General features: G+C 33.6%; 1 protein-coding gene across 2 annotated transcripts in view; it reads right to left on the reverse strand.

The window, feature by feature from the left end:
• The window catches only part of NUP155 (nucleoporin 155), a 44403-nt gene that overhangs the window by 21913 nt on the left and 6073 nt on the right, over positions 1–16417 (reverse strand). For both annotated transcript variants that reach the window (XM_019650771.1, XM_019650772.1), the window contains exons 4-12: positions 14475–14545; positions 11288–11380; positions 10330–10496; positions 8437–8542; positions 7493–7566; positions 7106–7197; positions 5339–5436; positions 4710–4862; positions 481–581 (exon numbers count right to left, since the gene is read on the reverse strand). In XM_019650771.1, the coding sequence (XP_019506316.1) occupies positions 481–581; positions 4710–4862; positions 5339–5436; positions 7106–7197; positions 7493–7566; positions 8437–8542; positions 10330–10496; positions 11288–11380; positions 14475–14545 (955 nt within the window). The remainder of the gene's footprint in view (positions 1–480; positions 582–4709; positions 4863–5338; positions 5437–7105; positions 7198–7492; positions 7567–8436; positions 8543–10329; positions 10497–11287; positions 11381–14474; positions 14546–16417) is intronic.

Below are 16417 nucleotides of genomic sequence, written 5' to 3' on the forward strand. Positions count from 1 at the left end.
AATTCACTAAAGGGGTTCAAGTTACCACTTTCTCTATTCTTGTATATGTTTGAAAATTTCTATAACTAAGAAAAAGTTTTTAAAAATTTAGGCAGACCTATAAATTAAAGAGATCATTAGAATAAAATTCTAAGTTATAACTACAATGGATGGTCTCATAGTAAAATAACTAAAAATACAATATATTTAAATGGGACAAAGATCAATTCAGAAAAGATAAATACATTTTCAAGTGCATTATGAAAAACATTCTAAGAGGGTTCCAATCTTTACTTTAAAGATATCTTGTAATCATTACCATAATGACTTCTAACCTCACAGAGGAAAAACGATTACAATACACATCATTTGAATACGATTTCTAATTATGTGAGATTTTTAGAAGCAAAGAGTAATAAATCAGAAGATAAAGTTTCTTACAATTTTATGCTTCACTTAAAATTATATAAAAAGTTATTTGCAATTCTCAGGATCACTTACCTGGGTTTCCATCATTGGCTTTTGGAAAGGAAATGTATCATGGTTGACACACCACAAAATGTCATTATCTTCGTTTTCCGAAGCTGCCATCAGTAGAATACCTAAAAGTTTAACACATAAAATTGTGTCATGCCAAATAATATGCATCATCAATAATCTTAGTAATATTATTGACATTAATATATAGGTACACACACATATACAAAGCACTCATTGTTATAAGTACACAAGTTATAAAATAAATACAAATAAAACCCTTAAACGGACATGTAATTATTGATAGGGTAGGATTGTTAACTGTTTCAGATCTTATACTTCTTTCAAATAAATACTTTTTTTACATTTTAACATTTTTGAAGTTAGGACATATTTTATTTTCAACGTGTTTAAAAATATGTTTAATAATACATAAAAAATGTTGTGACTCACAATCCAACGTATCTATTATTTAATGAAATAAGAGTTCATGTACTGGTTAATTCAAACACACCATAAATAAAAATGATGGATGGCAGAGATAAATACACTATAACAACATCATCTCAGCAATACTAGCTGATATTAGTTTAATTTTGAAATATATTTTCCTGTGTTCAATTCCAGCTCCTCCCACTAATTTGCTCCCTTTAAAGTGACTTCAGTGATATCAGTCCTAAGTCCACTGGATGGCTGTATGTAATGGGACCGTAAATAATAAAACATATAACTAGCTTGTGAAAAATTGAGAGTAGTTGGAAGAAAATGTTTCTTAAAATTTAGCATATGAAAGTTGAAAAACTGCAATTTAATCACATCATATACATAATTAAAACCATAGTGTTTTTTTCTCAATAAATTTCTACCTTTAAAACTTAATTCTATTTACAATAGCATCAAAAAGAATAAAATCTAAGGAATAATTTTAGAAGTGTAAGATTTGTACACAGTACAATGTACACACATCATTCTAAAAAACTAAAGGTCCAATAACAAGATATCCCATGTCCATGAATTTCAAAACTTAACATTGTTAAGATTACAACACTCTCCAAATTGATCTACATTTTCAACTATCAAAATCCCATCTGACTTTTTAAAAATAGAAATTGACAAACATCCTAAAATCCATATGAAAATGGAAGTGATTCAGAATAGTCAAAAAAAAAAACAAAGCTGGAATTTCAAAACTTATGACAAGCAACAGTAATTAATAATGTGGGTTACTGGCATGAGGACAGATCTATAGATCAATGGAATAAAACTGAGAGTCTAGAACTCATATATTTGTGGGTAATTCATTTGAGACAAAGGTGCCAAGACAATTCAAGGGGAAAGAAGTCTTTTCAACAAATGGTGCTGGGAACTTAGTATCCACTTGCAAAAAAAAAAACAAACAAAAAAACCCCAAAATGGATTAAAGACCTAAATCTAAGAGTGAAAACTGTAAAACTCATAAAGGAAAACACAGGAGTAAATCTTTGTGACTCTGGGTTAGGGAATGGCTTCTTAAAAATAAACCCAAAGTACAGTAACAAAAGAAAAAAAAAAGATAAATTGGACTTCATCAAAATTAAAAACTCTCGTGACTCGGGCCGGCCGAGTGGTGCGATGGTTAAGAACTGGCTTGGGACACCAGAGGGCCCAGGTTCGGATCCCATATATGAGGGCCGGTGACACTACCCTCTACAGCTAAGATGCTGAATAACAGCTCGACCTGGAGCTGGGCTGCTGTGAGGCGACGGTGTGGGCTGCAGCCCCTGTGGCAGTGGGTTGCCATGGGCTGCCATGTGTGGCTGGCAGCCAGCGTGAGCGGCCAGCAGCTACAGTGAGCGGCTGTGCAGAAGCCAGCAACTGATGTGCCTCGCCCTGGAAGAGTGCAATGATGGTGCCAACTTGGCCCAGTGAAGCGACGTCCTCCACTAGACTGAAGAACAGAACGACAGCAACTTGTCTGTTCCCCTTCCCCCAATTCCCCAGCACTGTTCCCATCCCCCCAACTCCCCAATAAAAATCTTTTAAAAAAAACAAAAAACAAACAAACAAAAAACCTCTCAAAGGACATCACCAGAAAGTGAAAAGATAACTCACAGAATGGCTGAAAATATTTGCAAATCATGTATCTGACAAGACACTTGTGTCTAGAATATACAAAGAAAACTTACAAATCAATAATCAAAAGACAACATGATTTATTTAAAAGGGCAAAGGGCTTTTCCTCCCCTCTTGGAGCCTGTGGAGGCCTGCTAGGAACGGGACTTCTAAAACAACAATTATGTCTGGAAGGCCATGGTCCAAGGCCATTGTGTTGACTATAAGCGCGGTCTTCGGAACAAGAGAGCATACAGCTCTTCTTAAAACAAGGTGTTTATGCTCGAGATAAAGCTGAATTCTATCTAGGCAAGAGCTGTGTTTATGTGTACAAGGCCAAGAGCACACTGACTCCTGGTGGCAAACTGAACAAAGCCAGGGTAATCTGGGGGCAACCTGTGCTCATGGAAACAGCGGTGGCATGGTTTGAGCCAAATTCCAAAGCAAACTTCCTCCTAAGGCCATAGAACATAGAATCCGAGTAATGTTGTTTCCCTCAAGGATTTAACTTATTGAAAAGTAAATAAAATGGATATTGTTCTCTTATAAAAAAATAATAAAATAAAAAGGACAAAGGATCTGAATAGTTATTTCTCCAAAGACATAACATATAAGTGGCCAATAAGCACAACAAAAGATGCTCCACATCATTACATCAGGCAAACGTAAAGCAAAACTGTAATGAGGGCCGGCCGAGTGGCTCAGTTGGTTAAGAGCTTGCTCAAGAGTGCGAGCTCTGAGCAACAGGGTTGCTGGTTTGATTTCTGGCCCAAGCTGAGCTGCCGCTGAGGTGTCAACAGGTGGCAGGATGGCTCAACTAAAACAAACAAACAAAATCAAAAATACAAAAAAGCAAAGAAAAAACTGCAATGAGATACCACTTCACACCCACTAGGATGACCGTAACATAAAGACAGAAAACAAGGATGTGATAAAAGTGGAACCCTCATACACTGCTGGTAAGAATGTGAAATGGTATAGTTGCTTTGGAAAACAGTCCAGCAGGTCCTCAAAGGTTAAACAGAGTTACCACATGATCTAATAATGCCATTCCTAGGTATGTACCCAAAAGAAATGAAAACATATGTCCACACAGAAATTTGTACATGAATGTTCACAGCACCATTATTCATAATAGCCACAGTACAAACAGCCCAAATGCCCATCAAATGATAAGTGGATAATAAAATGTGGTACAGTCACACAATGAAATATTATCCAGCAATGGAAAGAAATAAACATGCTACAGTATGTGTTTACCTTCAAGGCACTATGCTAAGTGAAAGAAGTCAGTCATAAAGCCATTTATATGAAATATGCACAATAAGCAAAGAAACTAGAAAAGAAAGTAGACTAGTGATTTCCAAAGGCTGAGCAAAGGGAACAGGGAATGACTGTGAAGGGGTACAGGGTTTCTTTCTGGGGTGATGAAAATGTTCTGGAATCAGAGAGTGGTGATAGTTGTACAATTCTGATTAAATTAAAAACCACTGGTTTAAAAGGCTGAATTTTATGGTATATACATTATATCTTAATAAAGCTGTTATTTAAAAATACTGAGAAAGTGAATTTTATGCAATTGAAAAAATGTTATTTGCAAGTTTCATCTGGGTGTTGAAAAATGAAATGTTGGAAGAAACATTAGACTAAGCAAAGAAAAGGCTTCAGAATGGTTAAAAAGATCTAAAAGTATTTTACGCATGATTTCTCATCGTGGGAAACAGCACATAAAGATTTTTCAAGTTTTGATGTTTAACTAGAACTTCATTTTTTGTCATCAAGATTTCAAATTGTTCCATGAAAATCTCTCCACATCCATAAAGACACTGACACAGCAGGCATGGTATCAGAAAAGTCATTTGAAGGAACAGAGTCTAGAGTCTATTACAGTGGACATAACACTGATTTTGACCTGTGAGTTTATATATAAGACTAATAACATGTTAAAATTAAAACAATTTAAAAAGTACTCAGATATTTTTAAAATACTATAGTTTTTATATACATACCAGTTGTAAATGCTTGCAATATAATGTTAATATAAAAAAGTTGTTAGATAAGAACTAAAACATCCTAAATTTTATCGGGAAAATCTGTTTATTTTCAAATGCATCCTAATTTTAATAATCCCATCTTCAATTTGATAGTATTTCAGAACTTACCTTTACTGTAAAAAGCTTTATGTACTTTTGAAGGCTTTTCCACTGTTGAAGATGCTGAGAATCCAGGAGGTAAGCGGACGTGAACCAGTGTTAATGTATTAGGTCTTGCTAATGGCTGCCTGAATGGACAAGTGCTGAAATATAACCTTATACCTGATGATGGGGTAAAAGTGCATATCAGTAAAATAAAATAAAAGACCTTAGGTACATGTCTTATAGAAGCAATTCCACAGAAAAAAACGGAACTCTGTTAAATCCATACATCACTATCCTGACTTAAATTACCACGTGTACTACCAGCAAAAGTGGATTTCTAAGACAGTGTCACTCGAAATTGAGAATCAATTCAATCAATAAATTTCAGTAGAAAGAAGCTGTAACTATAAGCCAAGAAAGCCTTTGTTCCAATTCAATCTCTGTCACTGAATGTCACTTTACCTTTTAGGCCTGGTTTTACATCTATAATTTGGAGACAGACGGAATCTTCCAATTTTCAAAATTCTTAATTTTATGAATTATTAATATGGCTTGATCATTATCGTAGAAGAACATTTGAAATCATAAATTTCTAAATCTGAGGATTATCAAGTTATAAAAGCAATAGTAGACATATAAATAAAACAACATACCTGCATGTGTGACAGCCAATAACTGACAGTCCAGTGATTCAGAATTTTCAATCACTGCTATTTGAACTATTGGTTTAAAAACAGAACGATCTATAGTCCTAAAAGGAAGGAAAAAAAACTAGTTTACCTAAAAAATGTGTCCACTAAATTAGAAAGAACATTTTCCACCAGTATTCTCACATGCCTAAATATGTTAATAATAGTTGAAGACTAACTTCTTAGGAAAGTAACAAAACAGCAGCAAGAGCTGGCAAAAACTCCTGAATGTGTGTTGTTTACGTTAATATTGTTAAGAGTAACCCTTTTTTCAAAGATCATAAAAGGTTAATCCATTGGGTGAATGGCTAATAGGGAAAAAGGTATTCTCAGAGCATCAAATTATCATCGTAAAAGTTACCACTCATTAAAAGGGGGAAAATGAACCTTTCTAATGGAGAGACCTGGTGAACACTATCTAAACCAAGTGTTTGACAGTGGGAAAACTGGTATTATGTGCCTCCTGATGCAATGCTGTGAAATGCCCATCATCTGTAATACTAGCTAAAAAAAATATTACCCTGAATCTAATAAAGAAAAAAAGACAAATTCAGAAATTGGGATATTCTATAAATAACACTCCTGCTCCTCCCTCCCGTACATCAAAATTTTGAAAAAGAAAAGGCAGCAAGAGTTCTGTTTTATATTAAAAAGACTAATGACCAATGCAATTTATGAGTTATGACTGAATCTGGAGAAAAATAAACAGCTGTAAAGATTTTTGGGACCATTAAATAATTTTAATATGGACTGTAAAATTACAACACAATATTAAAAAGTTATTAAAGTTTTTAGGTGTGGAATTGGTATTGTGTTTATATAAGAGACTTAGGAGATAGAAGCTGAAAGATTTAAAGATAAGAGTCTGCAACTTTTCAAATAGCTCATGAGTGAGCAAATGAGGTGAAGTGTTAACAATTGTTGAATTTAAATAAAGGATATATCAACTTTTACCATGCTGCTCTTTTAATTTTTCTGTGGATCTGAAACAAACGTCCCAAAAAAGGTTGGGGGCAGAAAAGGGAAATCCTCTATTTTAAATTGCCTTGAAAATTTTTTTCTCACTGAATGGCAAAGAAAACATGTTGCGTTTTCACTAGGATATCTGAGTGTAGTAATAACCTAGGCACACAGATAACAGAAGCTGAAAATTTGAGGCCTTTGTTATATGAAGAGAATATTTGTAGCTAAATCAGTTATGTAAACTGCAGTGTATAGTGTCTAAAGACTTGGATTCTAGCTTCGGTTCTAATACTTATTTAGGAGCCAGACCTCAAGCAACTCACAACATCTTTTAGTTTGTTTTGTCAAGAACACAACGCAGACAATACAATGATAAAGTTCTGTATTCTCAAAATGCACTTATGTCAATTATCAGACCACCTAACCTGTACTATGTAGGCCTGTTAAAAAGGTGGAGTAGTTATAAGAGGGGGATCTTTGAGACATGGAGTTTCCTAGACACAACACCTGTAACGCCTGTACAGATCACCTAAGTTCCAAGGAGAAGCTGTATTTCATCCTGTAAAATCAGTCTACCGTATGTTTCAAACCATCCAACATAAGAATAAGAGTATCTAGCAGCTCTGTTTCGAACATAACTTAGTGTCATCTCCTTCAACATGCCTAATCTTTTAGAGATACTCTGAGAAACAATTTTAGTAAGTTGCACATAAACAGTATAATGAGGCCCGCAAATGAAATGTAAGACAATAAATTACATATTATTACCTAGCAATGTTTCCAGCAGCAGAGACAATAGAATTCTGTGACACAGAGGCAACTCTGCTCATTCCTTGTCCATCGTGGCCCAAATCGTAAACCTGTAAATAAAGAATTGTACCTACTGAAACATGGCTATAAGCTGTACACATTTCACAAAATAAACTTTTTAATACAATTTTATTAACTACTTTTCCTTTTATGGATACTTTAATTTTGATTCTTCATATAGATATGGAAACATGTACAGATTTTAACTTTCATTAAAAAGTGGCCCTAAAGATTTTTTAAAAAAGCACACAGTTCATAGGAAAAGTCTAAGTGTGACTGAATATTCTTCCTTAAAAACAGGGATGTTGTTCCCACCTGAAATGGTAGTATAATGGTAATACTCACCTGTATTACTCCTTTCTCAGATCGTGTATATAAAATGTTTCTAGAATTATCAATTGCAATTTGAACAACAGGATCTAAAAATAAGACAAAGAAAAAGGAAAAAAACCCTAAGATTAACAAATCAATTACAAGAACCACTTACAACAAATTAAAATTGTTAAATTAGAACGTTGCATTCAGGGGCTTTCCTCCTGCTTTGTAGGTTAAGTCCTACGATATGTGCATAAGGACAAAGCCAAGAAACATTAAAAAAAAAACCCAACAAAAAAAACCAAATAGATATCAAATACTGTGACTGGGTTAAAAGCATCTTAAGTTATTCTGTCCTCTAAATAAATTTGAAGCCAAACCAAAAACAAATTCTGGATCATTTCTTCATTCAACATTTCAAGAATGCTTGCTATATGTTAGAAATACATGAAATAATTACATTTGGTCCATTCCTCCAAGAAACTTCCAGTTTAATAATTCATTGTGTGAAGGGAAATAATTTAAAATTTCAGTCATATTAACATTTTTAAGTTAATTTATCTTGTTTCACTGAAGCATTTTAAATTAAGTTCACCTACCTAAATCTCTCATTTTTATTAAAAACAGATGCTGGGACTTTGTTCTAACCAGGCAAAATATGTGTTAGTGTGCTCGTGTGCATGTTCTCTCACACGCACGTGCGCAAACACACACGCACGCATGCACACTTGGCTTTAAGTATGTATAGCTATATTTTACACACGTTTGGTGATGCAACATTTATAGGAACTTTGGAATAAAACCCAGTTTCTATGTTTTATAATTCCTTCTTCCTTTAAGAGCCCTTATGAATGTATAACAAATGTTTTTAATAAGACAAACTATTTCAGTTAAGAATGAGAATTTCTGAGGAAAATGTTAAGTCAATGATCTATTAAAAGTTTTATTTGCCAAATTTACTGTTTTCTACTTACCATCTTCCGAGAATGTGAATTGTAGCAATGAAGGAACAAGAAAAGAAAGTGAGCTCTTTGAGTGGTTTATTTTCCTACATCTTTGGCTAAACCAACCTGCTTCTGCCTTAAAAGAAAAAATCAAAAGAAGACTTGTAAATGTAGGTACCTCCATCATATCAACTATATTGTATACACACGTTTACAAAAATCCTCAAATCTTATAAAATACTAATATTGTAAATAAAGTGAGACATGATATTCAAAAGTAAGTAATGAATTTAGTCCTGTAATTAATAGAAAACAGTTAGCTATAATCAAATCACTGCTCTCAATAAAATCAGCTGTCAATTCCAGTAACTTCATTAGTGCTGTTAGTGAATTCATATTTTAATTTTCTTAAAAACTCCTATCTGAAAGCATAAGGAACATAATAAGCACAGTGTGTAACTGCCATAGGATAGAGGTACTTGTACCATCTCTTCCTACTTCTGCTAAAAGGAAATTTTAACAGTAGCAGCCGCCACCATCACGATCTACAGTTTACTGCTCAATAACTGAGTTTTGCCATACAAGACCACTTTGTGGTAATGTATGGTAACAAAGTATGGTAATGTGGTAACAAAACCAAGAGAAACTCGGCAAGAAAGAGGCACGATGTAATAGAAAAACCACAGCTGACCTGGGTTCTATTCTAGCTCTGCCACTAATTAGCCGTGACTGAGAAATACTACTTTATGGGTCAAATATATGGTGAAGGGAAGGAGACTAGACTTTCGGTGGTGAGTACACAATGCAGTATAAAGATGTTGCATTAGAAAACTCTGCATCTGAAATTTATATAATGTTATGAACCAATGTTACCCCAATCAATTTAATCTAAAAAAAAGAATATTACTTTGTTTCCTAAGGTTTACCTTACAAAAACGGCAACAATATATTGGGTTGTCGGAAAAGTCATGATGCATTTTTGCAATGAAAAACATAGAAAAACTACGTCATGACTTTTCCAACAACCCAATAGTAAAGACAAACAGAGCAAAGAACACAAAAAGGCATTTCAGAGTAGAGATAACACAAATGACCAATAAGTGAAAAGATGCCTAACTAGTATTGAAAACCAATTTCCCTCCACCAGATTGGCCAAAATTATTAAGTTTAATTAGTATCAGTATTGGTGAGAATGAGTGGGTAGGGGGAATACATTCATAAATGACTGTCTAAAGAGTCTAAAATTCTTAGAGGACAATAATGAAAATACGAAATATAATTTTAAACACATAACTATAGCCCAACTATTTGAATTCTAAGTCTCGATACACACACACAGAACACGTATCTAGACTATTCACAAGGAAGCCTGCAAAAGAACACTTATTATAACTTTATTTGTGAAAGTGAAAACTGAAAACCTGTAAGTCCATCAAGAAAGGAATTGTTAAGCAAACCATGTCCATCTGTTTTATGGACAACTAGGTAGCAATCACCAAACATAACATATGCCTATCTACTAGACAGTGACAAGAAAAGACTTTCAAGGCATAGTTAAAAGCCAATTATGTAACAAAACATAAGCAATAATCCAAGTAAACACACACACACACAAGTACACTATGTGTTTATATGTGTATACACACATGTAAATGCATATGTATAGGTATTTATAGATATAATTATAGATACTCATCAATGTATGTATCATGTTCTCAAAAGACTCAGAAATGATAATGGCTTTTATCTCTGAAAAAAGGATTGGGTTTTGTAGGCATGACATAGCCATGGAGGACCACGGCTTTAACTGTATGTTTGAATACTTTCTAGAAGAATATATTAATGTGCTTATATAGTTACAAAAACAAAATCCATCCCTGTTTCAAGAGGGAGAAAAAAAATGTTTATAAATGCCAGACTTACTTGGTATGCTACTTCATATAAACAGCCATCCTTTCCAGCCAAGAAAATTCTGCCATTATCGGTGGAAGTTATTGCTAAAAGGTAAGTATTATCAGTGGGAAGAGAATACAGAGGATCTGGAAGCAACTGCATTCCTCCACAAATACTGTCGTTAAGAACTCCAGAACCTATTTTTTTAAAGAAAGAATACGGGAAATCAGTTTATCAGTTTTTTTAAAGTTTGAAACAATCACTGTATTATCTTTAGAATTGATATTTTTACTGAATTATTACTGATATACTCAAAAGCTTCTACAATATACCTTTTTAAATCACTATAAAAAGCCTGATACAATTTTATAATTCAAGATAAACTGAATCTAGTGTATATATATGTGTATATATGTAAACATATATACACATATATATGAAATATTAACTATAATATGTAACATTGAAAAACATAAAAAAACTAACCTAAATTTTTAAATTTTGGAAAAGAGCCTAAGGATATGGAAGTAATAGTAATTAATTTGAGTCACTGAAATTCAACATTATTTCACCCAAAGCAGATTGCAAAAGAAACCACTGAATGTGCTTGTAATTAATTGAGGGCTTCTTACTTTAAAGACTAATGTATCATAGTCTAGTGTTCCATATGTTAAAATGGCCATTTGGAAAAATCAGAAACAAAGAATCTGAATTTTTTAAAAACTCGCTATCATCAATTATTATTATTCATCTTCTACTAGCCTCTCTTTATATTGTGCATTGAAAATGTATGCATTAATATAGTAAATACATCCAAAATACTTTTTTGGCGGAGCTACTATCTTGAAAGATACCATATCTATAAGGCAGTACTGTTTTTCTATAAGCAAATAGCCTGGAGAGTTAACTTAGTGAAAAAGATTGGCTTTTAATTATAATATTAAGTTCACCAACATATTTTTATTTTAAAATACACGGGTTGCTATACCTGTTTGCAAATTAGCATAGCTGAGTCCAAGAATCACTATATCCACAGGGGTTGCCAAAACCAGGAGGTGTCGTACGTGAGGTTGAAAGATGCCTAAGACAAAGTAGACATGTGTTAGGGATTGTTTTCCAAAAAAAATTTCCACTATTTAAGCATTAAAACAATAAGGTTTTACCATTACAATGAACTAGTGATTAAATAGTATATGAAAAGTCTGAACTCAATTCAGATAATTTTGATGTTAAAATCTTACTACCTATAATCATTTAAAAAAGTAAATACAGAAAAGCAACACCTTAGGTAATAAACACTTCAGTATTTAATGCCATTTAAAATCACTGATATTTTGTAGGGTGTCAGGTGGTCACGTCTTGCATCATGGATGGGGAAGAGGCTTGATCACTGCACTGTACACCTGAAGCTGAAGTTGTATAATATTGTATGTCAACTATAAGTGAATATATAGATAGATAGATAGATATAGATATAGATATAGATATATATATAGTCATGGGACGTGGAGTATAGTGTGGGAGTGGAGTCAAGGGATTTGTAATAGATATGTATGATATTGGGGGGAAATGGGGCTGCAGATTGGGGGAGGGGGGTTGTCACTTCGAGGGGTAAAAAGTATAACTATTGCACTGTGTTGTACAGCTGAAACTAATTCTAAAAAATGTGTATTTCATAATAAAAAATAATTTAATAAAAAAATTAAAAAAATAAAATCACTGCACATTACAAAATATGGGTTTATTAAAATACAGACTTCAGCATAATTCACAATACCCAAAAGGTGGAAGCAAACCAAGTGCCCATTACCAGATGAATGGATAAAGAAAATGTGGTATATACATACAATTGAATATTATTTAGTCTTAAAAAAAGCAGGAAATTGGCCCGGACAAGTGGCTCATTTGGTTAAGAGCTCGCTCAAGAGTGCGAGCAAGGTTGCCGGTTCAAATCCTGGCCTGAGCTGCCGCTGAGCTGCCAACAGATGGCAGGATGGCTCAGCTAAAAAAAAAAAAAAAAAAAAAAGAAGGAAATTCTGATACATACTACAACAGGGATAAACCTGGAGGACATTGTGCTAAGTGAACATAAAGACACAAAAAGACAAATAGTATGTAACTCCACTTATATCAGGTACCTGGAGTAGTCAAATTCATGGAAACAGAAATGAGTTTATATGTCAAATAAATTTCCCAAATGAGTTTATGTATCAAAACCAGATAATTTACAGTTTCAGAGGGGACATTACCAAGTACAAACATTTTTTTGTTAATTAATGCTAAGTTATTGTTTAACTTGGTGGAGTGGCATGTGAAGCTCTATGTATTTGTCATATTATGATTTCCAAAAATAGTGTCTCACTGATAGGAATAAAAGGAAATACATCTTATGTTACAATTATAGACATGTCTTTATGTGTATATACAGTTGGCCTACTTAAGGGTGTTAAATGTCATATAAAATACAACAAAGTTTATTTGTTGTAATAAATATCATCACTTGGTTTTACTTTCTTTTCACTAATGAACCTCAAAGGGCCAAAAACCAGTTTTGTGTATCAAAGTTCAAGTCAGTAAAGCTGAAGGCACAGACCTTCTACTGTAACGACCTCAAAACATACCTGATAGTTTATAAGTTGATTGAAAAAGCTTGAACTTTTTGAAAACTTAGATTTCCATCAATAAAAGCTGTATCTCAAAGTATTTGGTCATAATGCTGAGCCAAAGAAGTCATCTTTGATTACAGACACCTTAATAAAGTTGGAATTCTAGAATGGTGGAGCTAGTTATGGCTTACAGTAAAGGAAGATAAGTAAAGCAGTGCCTTATCAAATTATGTCATCTTCTCTAAAATCTCTCCTAATTTATTAAAGTATTTTGTAATAGATGGTAGAAATGGAAGCGATTCCCCTTTAGGAGGATCAAATGACTGTTATGTCTACCGTCAGTCAACTCTCACTTACTTATAAAGTGCATGTCTACTTAGCACCTTTTAGGCACTGCCATAGTTGCTTAGATGTTGGGAATGGTTCAAAATTTCAATGCTCAATAAAAACATGGGAGAAAAAGTTTAATTCTTGTGTAAACACTGAAAAATTCTTATGTTTTATTAAAAAAATTATAAAATTGAAACGGATTCATAATCTTGCATACATAGAAGTACCAATAAAGCAGATTCATGACTTTATGAATAATGCTTCCTTGCAAAAGGCAAAAATGTGGACACTATTAGCTGTAACAAGCTTGATAGTCAGAATTTTCAGTACTTGTTGACAGCAAAGTCAAAATTGTTTAATTATCAAAGATAACATTTTTTTTGCCATATCAAATACTAATTTTGCACTGAAGTTTACATTTGAGTAGAACGAAATTTTACCATTAATTTTAGATGGACAATTTATATTTATTATAAATAGGGGCAAGAACAGGTTTTGACTTTTACATGAATAAAGTTTTAAATGAAGAAATAAGATGGAGATACACTACGGTAAAGAATGCTTTGATTCTATATCTTAGGAAATACATTTCCATTGTAACGACATGAACAATGTATAAAACTGAATATTTGTACTTGTGTGAATTATTATAATCTTAAAACTGCTGTGACCTTAAAAAATTTCATTTAGGCCTTGTAATCAAATGAATTTTGTCTATATCCTCTTGTAGAAAGGTGCATTCAAGAGGTGTGTATTAAACTTAAATCTGTCAATTCTATTTGTCAGTAGCTCTGATAAAAGATCTCATATAATGAAGTTGAAACTGTAAGTTAAACAATGCTTGTGACTTCTCTATGATTTATTCTGAACTCTGTTCTCAGTTCCATGGGCTATCAAGACTAAAAAAACACAAAGACAAAATGTTTTTTAAATTATATTCAGTAACTAATGAAAAATGTATAATGCAAAAAAACTTTGGGTAAATCAAAAAGAGTAACAAAAAGCAAGATAAAATTCTAAAATTATAGTTTAGCAATTTTAAAGGCAGACTCACTTACAACCATAAAGTGAGTAAACTGTTAAAGATTCCTAGTCGCTTCATATGTTTCTAATCAGAAGTAATTCAGAACGAAGATTCAATAGGAAATTCAACTACTTAAAATGTGTTATCTTTCTGCCCTAAAACATTTGAAGTCTACGCATATACAAAAGTAATTTCATCCTTATATTATTTCTTACCAGGTTTTGGTTTCACAAGTCCCACAGCAAGAATGGTCTCACTAAGCCCATCAAAATAGGCAAGGTCTCCTCTGTCAATAGTTGAAGAAAAACATGTTATACACATAAAGAAAACAAAGTTTTATCTTCCAATGCTCTTTAAGACTATGGAATATAATGAAAAACAAAGTGTTTCAGTTCCAAGGCTCAGGCACACCCAGCTGCCTTGCTGCCAAGCATAAACCAGAAGAGGGAATGCTGCTTCCTATTCCAAAAGCCCCACCCCCGGGTTGCAAGTGTCAAGTAACAACAGGGGGCAGGCGCAAGAGTGTGGAGAGGACCCTCTCACAAGAACAGGCTCAGGGAAAGCCTGTGGCTGAGAGTGAAACAGGAACACTGAGAGAAAAACCTCCAGCAACCCAACCTGTACCCGAAGTGCAAGGTAATTCTAAAGAAATTTGAAATGTGTGGTCCACTGAGGGTAACCACGGGAACAACAAAACCAAACTAAGCTTCATGCCTGACTTGGAAAAAAGTAAATCCTCCCACAATAAAGGTCTACCAGGTAAGCTCTAGCAAAACAAGAGACATGTCCCATTTCTTTTAATTAAAAGAAAAAAAATTAAATTTATTGGTGTACATTGGTTAATAACATTATATAAATTTCAGGTATACAACATTATAATATGTGTCCATTGTGTGCTCACCACTCAAAGTCTAGTTTCCTTCCATCACCATATATTTGACCCCTTTTACTCTCTTCATCCTCCCCCTAATCCCCTTCCCCTCTGGTAACCACCCTTGTTTTCTGTATCTATGAGTTTTTTGCTTTTTGTTTTATATCACACATATGAGTGAAATCATCTAGTTCTGAGACACACCCATTTCTAAAGATAAACGCTATTTACTGCAGTATCCACTGTCCTACACATGATGTCTGGCTTTCAATAAAAAAAAGCAGGAGACACAAAAAAGCAAGGAAAAAAAAAACCACTCTCAAGAAATAAAGCAATCATCAGAACCAGACTCAACTATGAGGCAGGTGTCCAAACTCGCAGACAGAAAATGTAAAATAAATATGATAAATACAGTATAGGCTTTAATGGAAAATGTGGACAAATATGCACAAATGATGAGGAATTTCAGGAGCAATATGAGAATTGTAAGAAATAAGCAAGTGAAAAATGTTAGAAAAGCACAGCACAGAGAAAGAATGTCTTTAAGTAGTCTTCGCATAGCTAATAAAAGAATCATGAAATTGAAGTTATGTCAACAGAAGTTGTCCAAATTGAAAAAAAAAATAAAAAAAATTAGAGAAACAAAAAACAGAACAGAGCATCCAAAATCTGTTGTATAACATCAAAAAGTCTAACAAAAGGATAAGTGAAATCTCAGAAGATGAGAGAGGGAGAGAATGGGGCAGAACAAATATTTGAAAATAACGGTTGAAAAAATTTCCAAAGATAACAAACGACATCAAAGATCCAAGCAGCTCAGAGAACACCAAGCAAAATAAATACCAAGAAAAAAAATATATGATCCAGACTCTGAAAAAGACTTCTGGTTGTTCTGAAAAGAGCCATGCAAGCAGAAAAGAAAACACGTTAACTGACACTTATGTGGATCAGGCCCCCACTTCCTCCTGCTGTGGCATCACACAGGCTCCTCCGATAACTAGCTCAGCCTCCGGAAACAAGACCAATCCAATATTGGGAAAGTTGAGGATCAGAGAACAACAAATTGAACAAGATTATGTTTGTATCATCCAGAGTTAGGCTTTATAATAGAAAGCTAAAGGAGTAACTGAAACTAAGCCTGCGGTTTTTGGAGAATTGAACTTGTGAACTAAAGATTTACACCCAGTACTTATGCCTTGATTTTTTTCAAAAGCACATTGCTCAAATAATTTTTCTTTAAATGAGTTCCAGTTTGAACACACAGTAAGGTCGGATTTTACGTCCCAT

The sequence above is a fragment of the Hipposideros armiger genome, unplaced genomic scaffold, assembly GCF_001890085.2.
Source record: "Hipposideros armiger isolate ML-2016 unplaced genomic scaffold, ASM189008v1 scaffold_146, whole genome shotgun sequence".
Lineage (NCBI taxonomy): Eukaryota > Metazoa > Chordata > Mammalia > Chiroptera > Hipposideridae > Hipposideros > Hipposideros armiger.